We start from the raw sequence: 14,029 nt of genomic DNA, 5'->3' as shown, positions 1-14,029 counted from the left end.
CCTTTAGGTCATACAGAAACAGAGCAGTGGGCCTTTGAAGTCAGTAAAAATGTAAGATTTTTGTCCGCCTAAAATAAAAAAGTATATTTCAGTATAAATAACTGCCTGTGACTGTATCTGTACAGGAAAAGGACAGAATAGGTGTATAACTGCACTAGTACTAAACACCTGCTTCAAATTTGAAGAGGATAGGACAAAGTATGACCATCCTACATTGTTTTTCATGAAAAGATCCAGGCGGAGCTCCAAAAAGGACATTTGCAGACTCCAAATGCTCACATGGTACCCAAATGATATTATGAGACACTGAAGGTGTTTTCCTTTACATGTTGATATGTTTCAACATATACCAATGTAAAGAACTGTCATATCACTGCAAAATATAACTTTTACTCCAAGTAGAGCAGATGTATTGCTATATAATATATACATATAAATATATACTACATATATATAGATATATATACACACATAGTGACATATATGTAGTATATATACGTATATACTACATAATATATATACACACACAAATATATATGTATGTATAAACATATATATATATATTTCTATACATGAACATATATATTCTGTAAGGAGAAGACTGGCTGCGCCCACGTATTTCAGAGGAGTTCCGTTACGTGTGACTCAATTTGCATATGCAACACGTCGTTAGAAAGCCGTAAGTCTCCTCTCGAGTAGACGAAGGGATTGACAAGTCTAACCTAACTTACTAATAAAATGTCGTCAAACAAAAACGGAGCAAATCACCGTGTTCATGGCCCGGCAAAGACAGCGCGGTCTCCTGGCTTCAACACGTTACTGTCAGGGAAGACACAGCGCACCAAAAAAAAAGTTTTTTTGTAAAACTTTTTACCTTTTCTGAGTCCGCTAGCTCTTTGCTAACTTCCGCTAGTACTTCCGCTAATACATCTACTTAGAAAGCGTATTCTGTACGTTTTCTCCGTCGAAATGTTGCAAGACCCGACTTGCTGCATTTATCGCGACTTTAGACATTGTGTGTTTGGGTTCCTCTTGTGAAAAATTATTACGAAATAAAAGAAAATGTATATGTTCTTTGCAAAGATGAGGATGTGTTGAATGCTGGGATACCAAACATGCCCATGTTTATTGACGTGGTCTGCGTGAGCAAGCCGTTTAAAGGGAAGGGGAGGGGCTTAAGGACGCCGGCGTCCTCAGTGGAGTGGAAGAGGTTAATGTACAATAAAGATACAGAGTTAGAAACAAAAGAAAACATTGTTATTTAGGTCAATAATAGAGATGTGCCTGAAGAGAAAAATAAAATATATTTAGGATGTCCTCTTTAGAGTACAGCAGGACTTGATAGGAGAACTCAAATGAGTCAAAGAAGAGATGCAAAACTAAATGTTCAACCACACAGGAGACAAATGAATGGGCTTGGTTTCAGGAGGATAGAGAGAGAGAGATATAGAGATACAGATCTCTCTCTCTCTATATATATAAATATAGTCTAACTCTTTATGTATATTGTGATAAATTCCTTGATGACGTACGTTATAATTACATAATGTATAACAAAAATGTTTTTCCAATTAAAGATATGAGAACATCAAAATAAAGGAGAATATTCTCCTCTCAGCATCAAAACGTCACGGCGTCGTTACGTTTAGGCGTTACCCTCTGTTACCCGGTTCCGTCCTGACGTCAACACATCGGTTCTTCCGCTGCCGGTAGAGAGAACGTGAGCTGCCAAGAAGAAGAAGAAGAAGAAGAAGAAGAAGAAGAAGAAGAAGTAGCTGTAACATCGAAACAATTACATATTACGTCAGACATCTTCATGACACAGAGCTACAACCGAGAAAAATAACAAAATCATCGTATTCAAGATCTGAGAAAGCCGACCCACTCCCGGTAGGTGCAACTGAAACTGTCTACAGTGATATTATCCGGTGAAGCGGCGGCTAAACTCTGTTAGCAGAGGTGCTAGCTTGTGTCGAGCTGGGACGCAGCCGTTTGACTGAGAGTAACCCGGCTCGGTCGAGGCTCGCAGTGTGCACAGCCCTCTTCTGTAACTGTTTGATGCGGTGAACCTCCGAGCTGAAGGGCCACCTCACGAAAGGTGACGGACGGTGACTAACGGTGACCGGCTAACGTGAGCTCGCGGGGTGCTTGGCGAGCTCAGGGCGGGGAACCCGTCTCAATGTCCGGCTCACAATAGCTAGCGTTAGTGTGCGAGTTTACCCGGTGGCAGAAACCGAACTGAATTCCTGATACAAATTGGTGGCCAATATGATTTAAAAAAAGGCAAACGGCTTAAGTTTGATTGAATCAATCGTCTGTGTGAGCACTTAACTCACGTTAAACATCAAGCGTGTTGGTTACCGACACTAAACTAAGCTCGCTGATCGGTTGGCTAGCTGCCGTGAGCTCTGGTTCCTCGGAGGCGCCTGTTGCCTTCACGTCACGGTGGATGGGGAAGAGCAGAAATGTGAGGAAGGTGTCCAGCAGGGCTTTCGGTTATTTTATTATTCCAATTGTCCGTCATGTCATTTTGCTAACTTAAACGATGACATTTAACATTGCGTCACCTTTTATCCAAAGTCTAAATTCAGATTATCTTATTTAACAAACACAATACCCACAAGTAATATTCCTGCACTCAACAAGTATTGGCATTAAAATATACCGAAGGTATCAATAGTCAAAGTACTCAATATGCATAAAGGACCATTTCAGAATCACATCGACTATATTACTGGATCAGAATTATCATTTAGTATTACTATTATTATTATTATAAAGTATTGTTTTAGATGCAAGCATATTTGGGTGAGCCAACAGTGCACCACCTCTCTTTCAAAAGCCCAGCGCTGGGTTGTATCGGAAGGTTTCTAAGCACAATATTACAGACACAATATTTAGTCAAGAAAATACTCTGCTGATTCATTTGCTATTGAAAATAATTGTTATTTCCAGCCCACGTGTTGCTACAAATTAAAGGGTTAATTACTTATTTAAAGAGAATTATTTTTTTCTCAAATAATTTCTGGTGTAATAGCCATTTGGCAGTTCTTAAGCATGCAATTTACAATCAGTTTATAGTGAAACATTCCTCATAATGATGGCATGGAATCAAGGATGCATAACAACTCTCCCATTACCTCCTTTGTTCTGGTCCATTTGGATATGACCAGTTGGTTTGTCTGCTCTCCCATCCATTCTGACCGAGTCAGTCGTTCTCACACTTGTTCGGCCCTCTCTGTCAGCAGGTGACCGACGATGGCTGTGAACGTGTACTCGACATCAGTGACCAGTGACAACTTAAGTCGTCATGACATGTTGGTCTGGATCAATGAATCTCTACAGATGAACCTCACCAAGATAGAAATGTTGTGTTCAGGTAAGACATATTTTCTTTTAAATATTTCTTTTATTGTGGGAGTCGCATGTGTTTCATTAACAAACGGTTGTCAGACCTCTTGAAACTCTTCCTGGTGATTGTCAGAGGGCCGATTGCCGCTGATGCTGAATAAGTAAACAATACGACATACAAGCCAATAAAACATGTTCTTGTATGTTGAGCTTTTGTTTCATCAAAGATACACAACTGTTTTTTTCACTAGTAGCAAATGGTACAATGTGCTTATGTTAACTGTCTTGGAAGGGCTAATTTTGTATACTGAATAGATGATAAATGTCCTGATATATTACATGAGCATTAGAAGCGTTGCCGCTTTTATTAGATACAATATGTGTGCTGGATTTCTTTGATGGCAGTCCCAATCAATCAAATATAATGAATTATTATTATTATTATTATTAATACCACATTTAAGAAAAGCTCTAGATCGTCTAGAACCTACCTGTTTTAGTTTTTAGGATTCTCCCACATTCTGAATATTCAGTGCACACTGTCATTTTTTTATTTTACTTTATTGTGCATCAAGTATACTTGTGCTGTAATTCTTTTTGTTGATCATTTTAATTAAGGTTCTGCGTATTGCCAGTTCATGGACATGCTGTTTCCCAACTCTTTACCTCTGAAGAAAGTCAAATTTGCTGCCAAGCTGGAGCATGAATACATCCACAACTATAAGCTTCTTCAGGTTTCCTTCAAAAAGATGGGAGTCGACAAAGTAAGTAACGTCACACAACTTAAAATGTTACATGATGCATCCTACATAAGTGCACAACAATATATGAAATCATTTCTGTTATTACAGGGCACCTTTTTGTTGTTCACCTTTTTGTTGTGATGCTGTTCAAAAGGGTGTCAATACAACAGAATCAGGATCTGTTTATGGTTTTGTTTACTTCACCAGATTAAGTTAAGTTTGACACTGATATGCATCTGTTGCCTGCACCTCTTGATCTGACCAGCTCACTGTTGCTTTTTTTGTGGCAAATGTTTGAATCCGGATAAAGTTGCATCTTCTGGTGCGGTTTCAAAATAATATCTGTTCACTGAAAAGCACAGGAAATGATTTTAATATGTAGCAGCTGCATGAATATTATCTTAAGACAAACGAACTTCAGACAAAACCAAAATCAGTAGCTCTAAAAATGAGTGAGCATGAATGATGTCGCCTGATTGATGAGGATTAGTTTTTCATTTGATCTCTAGATTAATTGGCACACTTTTTCCTGTGGTGGGGAAACACTTCAATTATACACGTTATACTACTTCTCACACGCCTGTTTGTCAATGTACAAAAAGAAGGAACTCGAGAGCGACATTGGTGTATAAAGAATGGTAAAAACATCAAATATATTTTAACGGTTAAAACTGCAACTAAGAACAGAAACTAAAATGTTTTGACTGTTTCTCCCCTTGGCTGATTGTTAGATCGGAGTATTAAAACATGAATCAGTTGTCCCTTACTGGTATGAAACTCCTGTCATCCCCCTCACCAGCAGAGCTTCCTCTTGTGATCTGAGTCATGTTGTTTTTCCTAAGCGCTTTGTCAGTCCGTCACTCTTTGGATTCTATTTACTGTGTGTGTGTACTGTACATTTTCATCTCTCAAAAGAAATGAAACACCAATGTATAAGCGGAACTACACATTGAGATGATCAACAGAATTGTACATATCTGGACACCTCATAATGCCTTGATACTGCAAACAAAGATTGAAAAGGGAAGGGCAGATCCACCTTAGTCGTCATCTGTCTTCAGACTGGACATGCAGCCGCTTGCAGAACTATTGACAAAGCTGCAGTGATTAATTAATGTGAGAACTTCCTTTCTTCCTGCCATCCATTTGTTTGATGGCGTTGTTCTAGAGCTGTGTTTGAAATGCAGAGATGGGTGCACCAGAAGCTTGAGCAAGTTGATCACATCCGTGTATTCATAGTCGTTCAGGGTTATAATCCCCGGCATTGTGGCTGCCTTGTGGACTTTGCCCTTGTGCATGCTTTGTTTGTTGTCTCATGATGTGCGATTCTTCCTTCGCTGCATATTTGGGTCTACTTCTACTGCTGACATTATTTTATTTCGTTGCTACTTCCTTCTCACTGTGGCTTCTATCCTGGCCCGCTTTTCTTTTAAATGTGTGCCAGTACTAAAGAGTTTGTTGGCCCTTGAATCCTACTCAGTCCATACTTTCTTTGTTCATTATTTTAGTCGTAGCCCTGTGAGTCGCAGTGAAGGATGTCCCTGTACAGCAGTTCATATACATTCGTCCTCATACTGACTCGTGAGATGAACTACTTAAGTGGCCTTCTTTGTGTGTCTGTAATGAGTGACCTTGTTCTATAATGTATATACCTTGTAATTATAGGGCTGCTTATATTGTGAAAATGACGGTAGTCTATATATTTATATAAAGCTTTGTGTCAATGATGGTTTGAAAGGGATCCATTGTCTCGAAGTGATGAAACTCCAGAGGATGATCAGCATAATCTTCAGCTTTATGGAGCTTTATCGTGAGTTTCAGATCATTGTTAATCTCTCAAGTCCATCACTTTACGGCTGTGGTTCACCTTCACTGCTCGCATAGCTTCATTCTCAGAGGAAAACTGTAAAACGCCTGTGCAGCAGACGTAGGCATAAAGACACGCTGGGGGACATCGTGGAGCAGTGAAAGAAACATCCATTTCCCTCAGGAGATGACAAAAGAGAATATTGGTCCTACGTTCTTCACGTGGCCAGAGAATCCTCATGTTGGTCTGTAACTGTTGGAAGTGGAAACCAGCAACCGTTTCAAACTGGTTCAACCTTAAAGGGGATGATATGTCATGTTATGCTTGGCCCCAAGTCGCCAAAAAGATCTTCTATAGCAGCTTTGAATTAAGATGACTGTTATATGCAGAAGTGTTAGATATCTAATAAAAGGCATGATTTGGCTATTGGATCAAAAATAAATTAACTCTATTAACGGAGATACTGAAAATGTAACAATACCAGCAGTGGCACATACACTGACACAGAAGTTAAAAATTTTAAAGTAGTCTTCCATACTATTTAAAAAATGTATCACCGTTAGCTGGAAGCAGGCAGGCACCTGTCCACGTCCTGATTCTCTCTCTCTCTGCTTCCAGATCATTCCAGTAGACAAACTGGTGAAGGGGAAGTTCCAGGACAACTTTGAGTTTGTCCAGTGGTTTAAGAAGTTCTTTGACGCAAACTACGACGGGAAAGACTACGACCCCGTTGAGGCGAGGCAGGGCCAGGGCCAGGGCCAGGGCCAGGGCCAGGGTCAGGGCCAGGATGCCATGCCCATACCCAACACTGCCATGTCGGCTCTCGCCAAAACCCCGAAAAAGTCCCTCAGTCAAAGTCAGTGCCCTGGTTGGTCTTGTGGTTCACAGTTTGAAATCAAATCGAGTAATATTGGTTAGTTTTTCTTTTGTTCATGGACTTCTTTTTCTTCCCTCTTCAGCTCCTCCGAGACCACCTGTTGCCAAGGTAGCGCCCAAGTTGGCTAATGTCAGTGCAAGGAAGCTGGGGATGGGAGGACGTGACGAGGAGAGGGCGGAGCTCATGAATGAGGTCAGCACTACAGCATTAAAAATACATAAAACCTGCTCCGTACAATCACTATTGAAAAGTGAAATCATGTGTTATTCCAAGAAATAACCGAACTAATGAGCTTTATTTGTGTCTTCAAAGAGATGGAAATAGTCGCCCGATGGTAGAAAAGAAAAAACGTAATGATGATTTGGCCTTTTTTGCACAGGTGGAAATCCTGAAAACTACGATTCAGGACATAGAGAAGGAGAGAGACTTTTATTTCGGTAAGCTGCGAAACATTGAGCTGATTTGCCAGGAGAAGGAAGGAGAGGGTGACCCCACGCTGCAGAAAATCATCGACATCCTCTACGCCACAGACGTGAGTTGTCAGACGCTTTTCTGAACTTAAGTTTAGTGATGTGATTTAATTCTGAAGGCCAAGAAGTCAATGGATATAAACCCATCCTTGATTCTTCTACCCTTAAAATAAACCAATATCTTCACTATATGAGGGTTCAACACTAGATTTGGCACCATTTGCTCTGCTGTTAACTGCTGATGTCAGTGTGAATTCCTGCAGAGGAATGGCATGCAGCTCGCTCGCCAAGGCTGAACGTGTTCAGTGGACTGACCTGCTGCCATTTACCGAACCATTATGAGTTCTGTACTTTTGTTTGTGTGTAATACATCTATATTGTATTATATCTTGTTTTTTTTTAAATTTCTATTCTAAATTAACTTTTTGTTTAATTCTCTGTCTTTGTGCTTCTGCAACACCCGATTTGTTGATCAGAGTTGAAAACCCGTTGAGAGCCAAGTAGGTTTTCACATACAAGGACTATACCTTTGGGTTGTGGTGCATTGGAGTCGGAATAGAACAACTATGTCAGCCTAAGTTAAGGAACATTAATATGAAATGTTTATTCCTCAATGTGGTTTGGTTGACAGTTGTCCTGCTTGTGTGCCTTGTGTTCTGTTTGTAATGCATGAGTGCCCCCGCTGGCCATATTGCATAGCTAACTGTTGTTTCTTATTTTTCCACACATTAATATTCATTTTCAGAGACAAATATCTTTATTAAAAGATAAATATATATTTGTGTATATATATAAATTAGAATATTTGTTTATTCACATATCTTGCCCCCCGCTATCTATCCATGTCCCTCTCTCTTTCTCTCTAGGAGGGTTTTGTGATACCGGATGCTGAAGAGCAGGAAGAGTTTTAATCAAAACTACAAGCAACTTTTCACTTGGATGGTCTGGTATACAAACCCACCTTGAGATCATCTCCAAGACAGCCAGTTTGGTTTTATATCCGGTACCAAGCCTGATCTCGACTTGTGCCCCCCCCCCCTAACATCTCCTGAACCTGCCGGACTTCTTCTTCCAGCCTTCAGCTGCCGTACATGTTGGCTCCGGAAACGTCCTTTACCAACAAAGCCTCGGTCCCGGCCTCTTCTTCCTCAAACATGTCAGTCTGCGGGAGTGTCCAGGCTCCCACCCCTCACCTGTAATCCCATCCTTCCCAAAACCAGATTGTGCACTACACATCTGGTTTTTGTAATGGACTTGAGTGTGAAATTATGTTCTGTGTGAGTGTGTATATGTGTGTGTGGTTGTATGTGTTTAACAATTTATTTGAAAGAACCTCCTCTGAAGGACCCGGCTGTCAGAACACCAATCACTTTGTCCCAAACTAATCCAGATTGTTTGATTTTCGATGGCACACATTTGTGCCTCTGCTGTTGACACTGAATTGTATTCATTTGGAGGATGATGCTTGCACAGAAGTGAGGAAAATATAAAAAGGAATACACAGCCATCTAAAACAAGTTTAGCATAATTCTGAATCAAAACTGAGGAGTATTTTGTATTTTTGCTCGCTGGTTCCAATTTTAGTCGTACTAACAGAGTTGTGGGTTTTAAAATGGGGAAACAAATTAAACTTCATCGAGCCTGCAGGCCTTCAGAAAAGTGTATTTGTCAGTTTGATGGAGCCAATACGGTACTCGGCTAAATGAAATGAGGAAAAAGAAACTTGGGCGCAGGGTTTAGTGTGGGACAAGGCATCAGTCGGGTCTTCGCTTGGCCTTGTTTTTTTTTCACTAAGAATGCATCCTGATATTGTCTCGTTGGCCTTCAGAAGAGCTTTTGTAAGTGTTTGCTGCTGTTTTATCAACGTTATCTCCATTTAATTTTGTTCCCCTTATTTTTGGTCTTGTTTTCAAATTATTTTCGGCACCTGTCAGTCATGATCTCAGCTTTAGTAATTTGTTTTCTATTTAGCTTCCCCCCACTAAAGCTTCACTCTGTTGGACACATTTGATGAGCAGCGGGCAGAGGGAAGTGTTGCTGTCCTGTGGCAGAGCCACCTCCCTGCCTCCACTCGCTGTTCACGTTTCAGGCTTCTAAAATGTGAGATCCTGAACTCCAGGAACGTGTCTTTGTGTGGACCCAGGATGGCAGTCTTATGATCAACATTTAGTAAAAAGTACAACAAAGATTAACAGCCATTGTTTTGACTTTAAAAAAAAATCTGTTTTGTAAGTCTGTGCACTATTTTTTATTTTATATGCCAGCGGTCCTTTCTCGAGCTCCAGCCAATCGGAATGATTCCTGATCTAGAGCAGCTACATTACAAACTGTGTGTGTGTGTGTGTGTGCACGTGAGCACGTGAGAGAGAGAGTGTGAGAGAGAGCCGACCATGGTCTCATCGTCTGATCTTGGCCCGACTGAGCTGTTGAAGTGGCTCATTTGGTTCTTTCAGGCTCTGACCGGGCCGGTGATAAATCTTCTGCTCTTATTACTAATGTTGGATTTCGTTTTTTCCAAAGCGGTTGAAGAAAATGTGCGGTCAATGAGTTGCCACATTGAAAGTATATTACTTTCTGGGAAAGCAAGACAGGTGCCCATTTCCCATTTTCACTCTCCGAACGACCAATTGTAGCACTAATATTGTGGATCTGATTTAGGTTTCCCCCACTGTATATTTGTACCTAACTTGAAACAACACAGTAATGTTGATTCCACACAAACTGTTGACAGCAAAGGTGTTATTGGAACACCCGACTTTATCAATGGCCTTATTCCCAGAAATGTTTCTTTTCATAACTTTTATTATTTTACATTAATGTAAGTCTGCTGTTTTTGGCAAATGTTTGTAATGTTAGTCATATTTTATTGTGTTATGAAAAATAAACAACATTGGAGGTATTTTGGACCGCACCTGAGATGTCAGGGTGCAGCAGATTGCTCGTCTTCCATCGAGTGCCCATGACGCAAACAAAAATATATATTATTATTTGTATTATTCACATTAGTTCAATTTTAAATCAACAAATCTTAGAATTAAATTAAACTAAAGTTTTTTTGTTGTTGCTACAAGTTGGGTGATATAAATGTTTCACAGCTGCAGACTTGCTAAATATATTCTGCTGAAAGAAATGAAAGATCAATCCGGATGCGGCGTTGAGCGTTTTCCTCCATCAGGGACTCCGACGTGCGGTTGTTAGTGTTTCAGTGGCATGATTAACAAGCGCTGCCGGGGGTGAATGTTGCACACAGAGGGTGCCTGAAGTGTTTTGTGTTTTCTGGTAATTGCCTTCAGTAAGAACACATCTAAAAAAATTAAGACGTTGACCGTTAGAAATTATTTTCAAATGTATGCTTGTTACTTGACGCACTGAAGAATGATCTGGTTGAGTCTTAAATGATGCTGATGTGCAAGTGCAGTAACTTATTGTGTTGTCTCTGCATTGCAGCACAAAGGGTTCAAAGGTCTGTGAGAGTTCCAGCTTTGATTTCAGAGGTTTTTCATTGTTTTTGAGAACACTGTCGGACAACTGGCCTGTTTTACTCGCAGCTTAGAGAATGATCAGGTTTGGTCCTCACCTCATCAGCCATACGGTTCAATTTCTAAAGTCAAACAGCCACTAAATAAGCTGAATCTGAAGTTGAGCGCTGATGCACATCACTGTGTCCGTTGGTTCCTGAGGGACGTCTGTCTAAGACTGAATTTGTGCCAATTTTAAATGTGATTGTATGAACATTTTAGTCACCTGAAACTGGGCTTCTGGGAGTTAACAAAAACTCCCATTCCTCTCCTATTCATCTGAAGATGGAAGTAACCTCATAATAAATGTAAGCTGAAACAGAGTAAGTCTTTAATTTAATGTCAAAACTAATGGAGTCCAGAGAGACGACCCAACACAAATTGCTACTTCGGACGATGTGCAGAGTTTCCCAAAATGCTTCTTGCTGCCTGGATCGTCTACCCTTAGAAAGCTTGTGAAAAGAAAAAGAACTATCTTAAAATATATAATTTGGGTTATTAGATCTTTAAATGACCTGCAACTAATGAACATTGTCAATTAATTTGCAGATTTTTTCAATGAATTGATTGTTTTATCTATTTTCAGTTGAATAAAGTTTTAGGAAGTAGTGAAAATAATCCTTCCAATTTAGAAACTCCGTATATGGTATCCTGGTAGTAAAACCCCTTCATGTTTGTTGGGTAATTTATTGCTAAGACAAATCGTAGCCCACCGACGACATTAACGTTCCCCTCTCTCCAGGGAACCTTTAACCCCTCGACAGAACAGCGGCGTTCTGTCGTTTCGAGCAGTTCTGACAAGTGTGTGGTCGAGCCTTAGAGAAGAAATGCTTTTTGTTATGCAAAGTCAAAATGGGGGCAGATGTCCTCCTTTACATTGTGGCCTGAGTGCCCTCTCCCTTCTCCCACAGTCTGTGTTTAATACAACTGTCATCACTTCAGTCACCTGTCGGGAGGGATGGGTAACGTCATGAGGGCTTTTATTATGTCAGACGTTTTACGTCAATTGTCTGGTTTTCCTGACGAGTCATTGGAAGCAGTTGTGTGTTGAGTGGTTTGGTTTAGTCATGGGAGTAAAAGGTGTTATTTTGAATCAGTTGGTTTGACATCAAACTTTGGTCGAAAAAGATTACCTGGATGTTTTCAGTCACACGTCCCAAAGAGTTCACGCTCCGCAGGTTTTGGGCGCTTTGGGGGATCCAGAACCAAGAAATCATGGCTTGTTTAAATCAATATGTTTCCTCTGCTGATCCCCAGTTTGGCTGAAGTAATAAAGCGTCATATGTGTTTTTGTTTTATGAAGAAGGCTGAGCAAAGTGAAATGATGGCTTTCAAGGGGAAGGTGGTGCTTGTGTGACCTCTAACCTTTTCCCGATCAACAATTGGTGCCGATAAGCGTGTATACACTGTGAGTATCTCGTCTCCTGTTTCTGCTGGACTTTAATGTGTTTGTTATACTCTATTCTATCAAGTGTGGTACAGACAATAAAAACAGTATTTCCACCTCAACATAGGACTGTGACCTGATTGAATCTCCAAGTTTCTGTTGTTTTTTTGTAGAGATCAGTGTGTCATAAACATAATGTTCATACACATGCTGTTTATTCAGCTTAAGAATTAAGAGGATGTCTCAACACTTAAAGGAACATTTCATCCTTCACGTTATCACAAACCTTCAACATTAACACATCTGGAGACACATGATACTCACTGGGCAGGAAGTGGATCAAATCTGGAATCGGAAAAATAAACTAAAGCTGTCATAAAACCTAGTGGAGTAAAAATTACAATATTTACCTATGATATATCGTGATTAGAGGTTATAGACTGTATAACATGGAAATACACAAATAAGGCACAAGTACCATGAATGTGTAGTGAGCACAAGTGAATTATAGTTGCAGCCATATGAGACAACTGGATTTAAATGTTGAAGTCAACATACTCACAATGCTGATGTCTGACCATCTAAGTCCAGTTTTTTAGGAAAGGGTTTGCGAGTATTGGGGCACAAACTAAAGTATAGGTCAAATTAAAATTCTGACATAACGACGATAGATGAAAAGTCAAAATCACCAAAGGAATTACAATTTATCTTTAGGGGAAATGACCATTTGCACTGAGTCGCATAGCAATCCATTCGATAACTAGAACGGGCACTCGGTAGAGTGCATACCTTCGCATATCACAAGATTGGGCATTGAATTATGAACATTTTGGCATTAGTTGCATGCCAATTGGATATAAATTCACCGCGCTATGGTAAAAAGAAGATTTTGACCTTTTCTTGACCTTGACCTTTGACCCGATCGATCCCAAAATCTAATCAAATGGTCCCCGGATAATAACCAATCATCCCACCAAATTTCCTGCGATTCGGTTTAATTCTTTTTTACTTATGCGAATAACACACACACGCACGCATGCAAATACACGGCGATCAAAACATTACCTTCCGCATTTTCAATGCAAAGGTAATTAATGGGACACGTGTGATTGTTCTACTTGAGTGAATACCTACTTATGGTCTGCATAAATATTTATGCTATGTTGTATTATGTATGTTTATGTTGATGGTTATCCCCTTTTAATCGTTTTTTCACTGTACCTTCTAAACATGCAGGAAACAGCAGATGTAAGTTGAAACACGAGGAAGACAAAGCAGTCTTTGTGAATCACATGCAAGGCTTCAGTCCAGCTAGGCCTCAACGCTCCAGAGCTGTTACGTCAGAACGGACCAGAGGGGCTTTCATAGTGTCAATACTTACAAAGATCCTTTCCTGGAGTAATGATGCTCTGGTAAAGGCCTTGTATTTAAAATACTGCGTTTATCTTAAACTTCTGTAAATGTATAGAAGTATCATCAGTAAAATCACCTTAAAGTATTAAAATTACTTGTTCTGCAAAAAACATGTCACTGATTCATCGAAGTTAAAACAAAGGGTCGGCAGTCAGCTGCAGCAGAAGTTGAACATTATCGCCAACTGCTGTTCATCAGACCAAACTTCACTGGTTAAACCTCAAATCGATCGAGTGCACATGATCGTGTCCATGGAGGGCAGTGTTGGACGACGCGGAGCTGAGACTAATTAAACATTTGTTTCTAATTATTTGTAACTGAACAAATAGCAATAGATATTATTAGGTCCACACCCTATGAGACGTGGTGTCACAAAGACTCCAGGGAGGAAGCAGAGTTAGTAATGTGTGATGGAGAGATGTACATTTATCAATAAGTATACGAGGCTATAGATGCTCAGTGT

The 14,029-nt window shown here is 40.0% G+C and overlaps 1 protein-coding gene across 3 annotated transcripts; it reads left to right on the top strand.

Annotated features, from left to right (window-relative positions):
* The first annotated feature begins 1,748 nt into the window (after positions 1–1,748).
* LOC130199741 (microtubule-associated protein RP/EB family member 1-like) lies at positions 1,749–12,275 on the top strand. Of its 3 annotated transcripts, none has more exons than XM_056423473.1 (7): positions 1,749–1,890; positions 3,249–3,379; positions 3,970–4,115; positions 6,520–6,757; positions 6,861–6,970; positions 7,158–7,310; positions 8,115–12,275. In XM_056423473.1, exons 2-7 carry the CDS (start codon positions 3,259–3,261, stop codon positions 8,157–8,159), a joined length of 813 nt encoding a protein of 270 aa, XP_056279448.1. In that variant the 5' UTR covers positions 1,749–1,890; positions 3,249–3,258; the 3' UTR covers positions 8,160–12,275. The 3 variants fall into 3 exon arrangements, with proteins under 3 accessions (XP_056279448.1, XP_056279446.1, XP_056279447.1); XM_056423471.1 differs by having other exon boundaries at positions 6,520–6,769; XM_056423472.1 differs by having other exon boundaries at positions 3,246–3,379; positions 6,520–6,769.
* The last annotated feature ends 1,754 nt before the right edge of the window (positions 12,276–14,029 follow it).

This window comes from Pseudoliparis swirei, chromosome 9 (assembly GCF_029220125.1).
Source record: "Pseudoliparis swirei isolate HS2019 ecotype Mariana Trench chromosome 9, NWPU_hadal_v1, whole genome shotgun sequence".
Lineage (NCBI taxonomy): Eukaryota > Metazoa > Chordata > Actinopteri > Perciformes > Liparidae > Pseudoliparis > Pseudoliparis swirei.
This window is presented reverse-complemented; position numbering and strand designations above follow the sequence as displayed.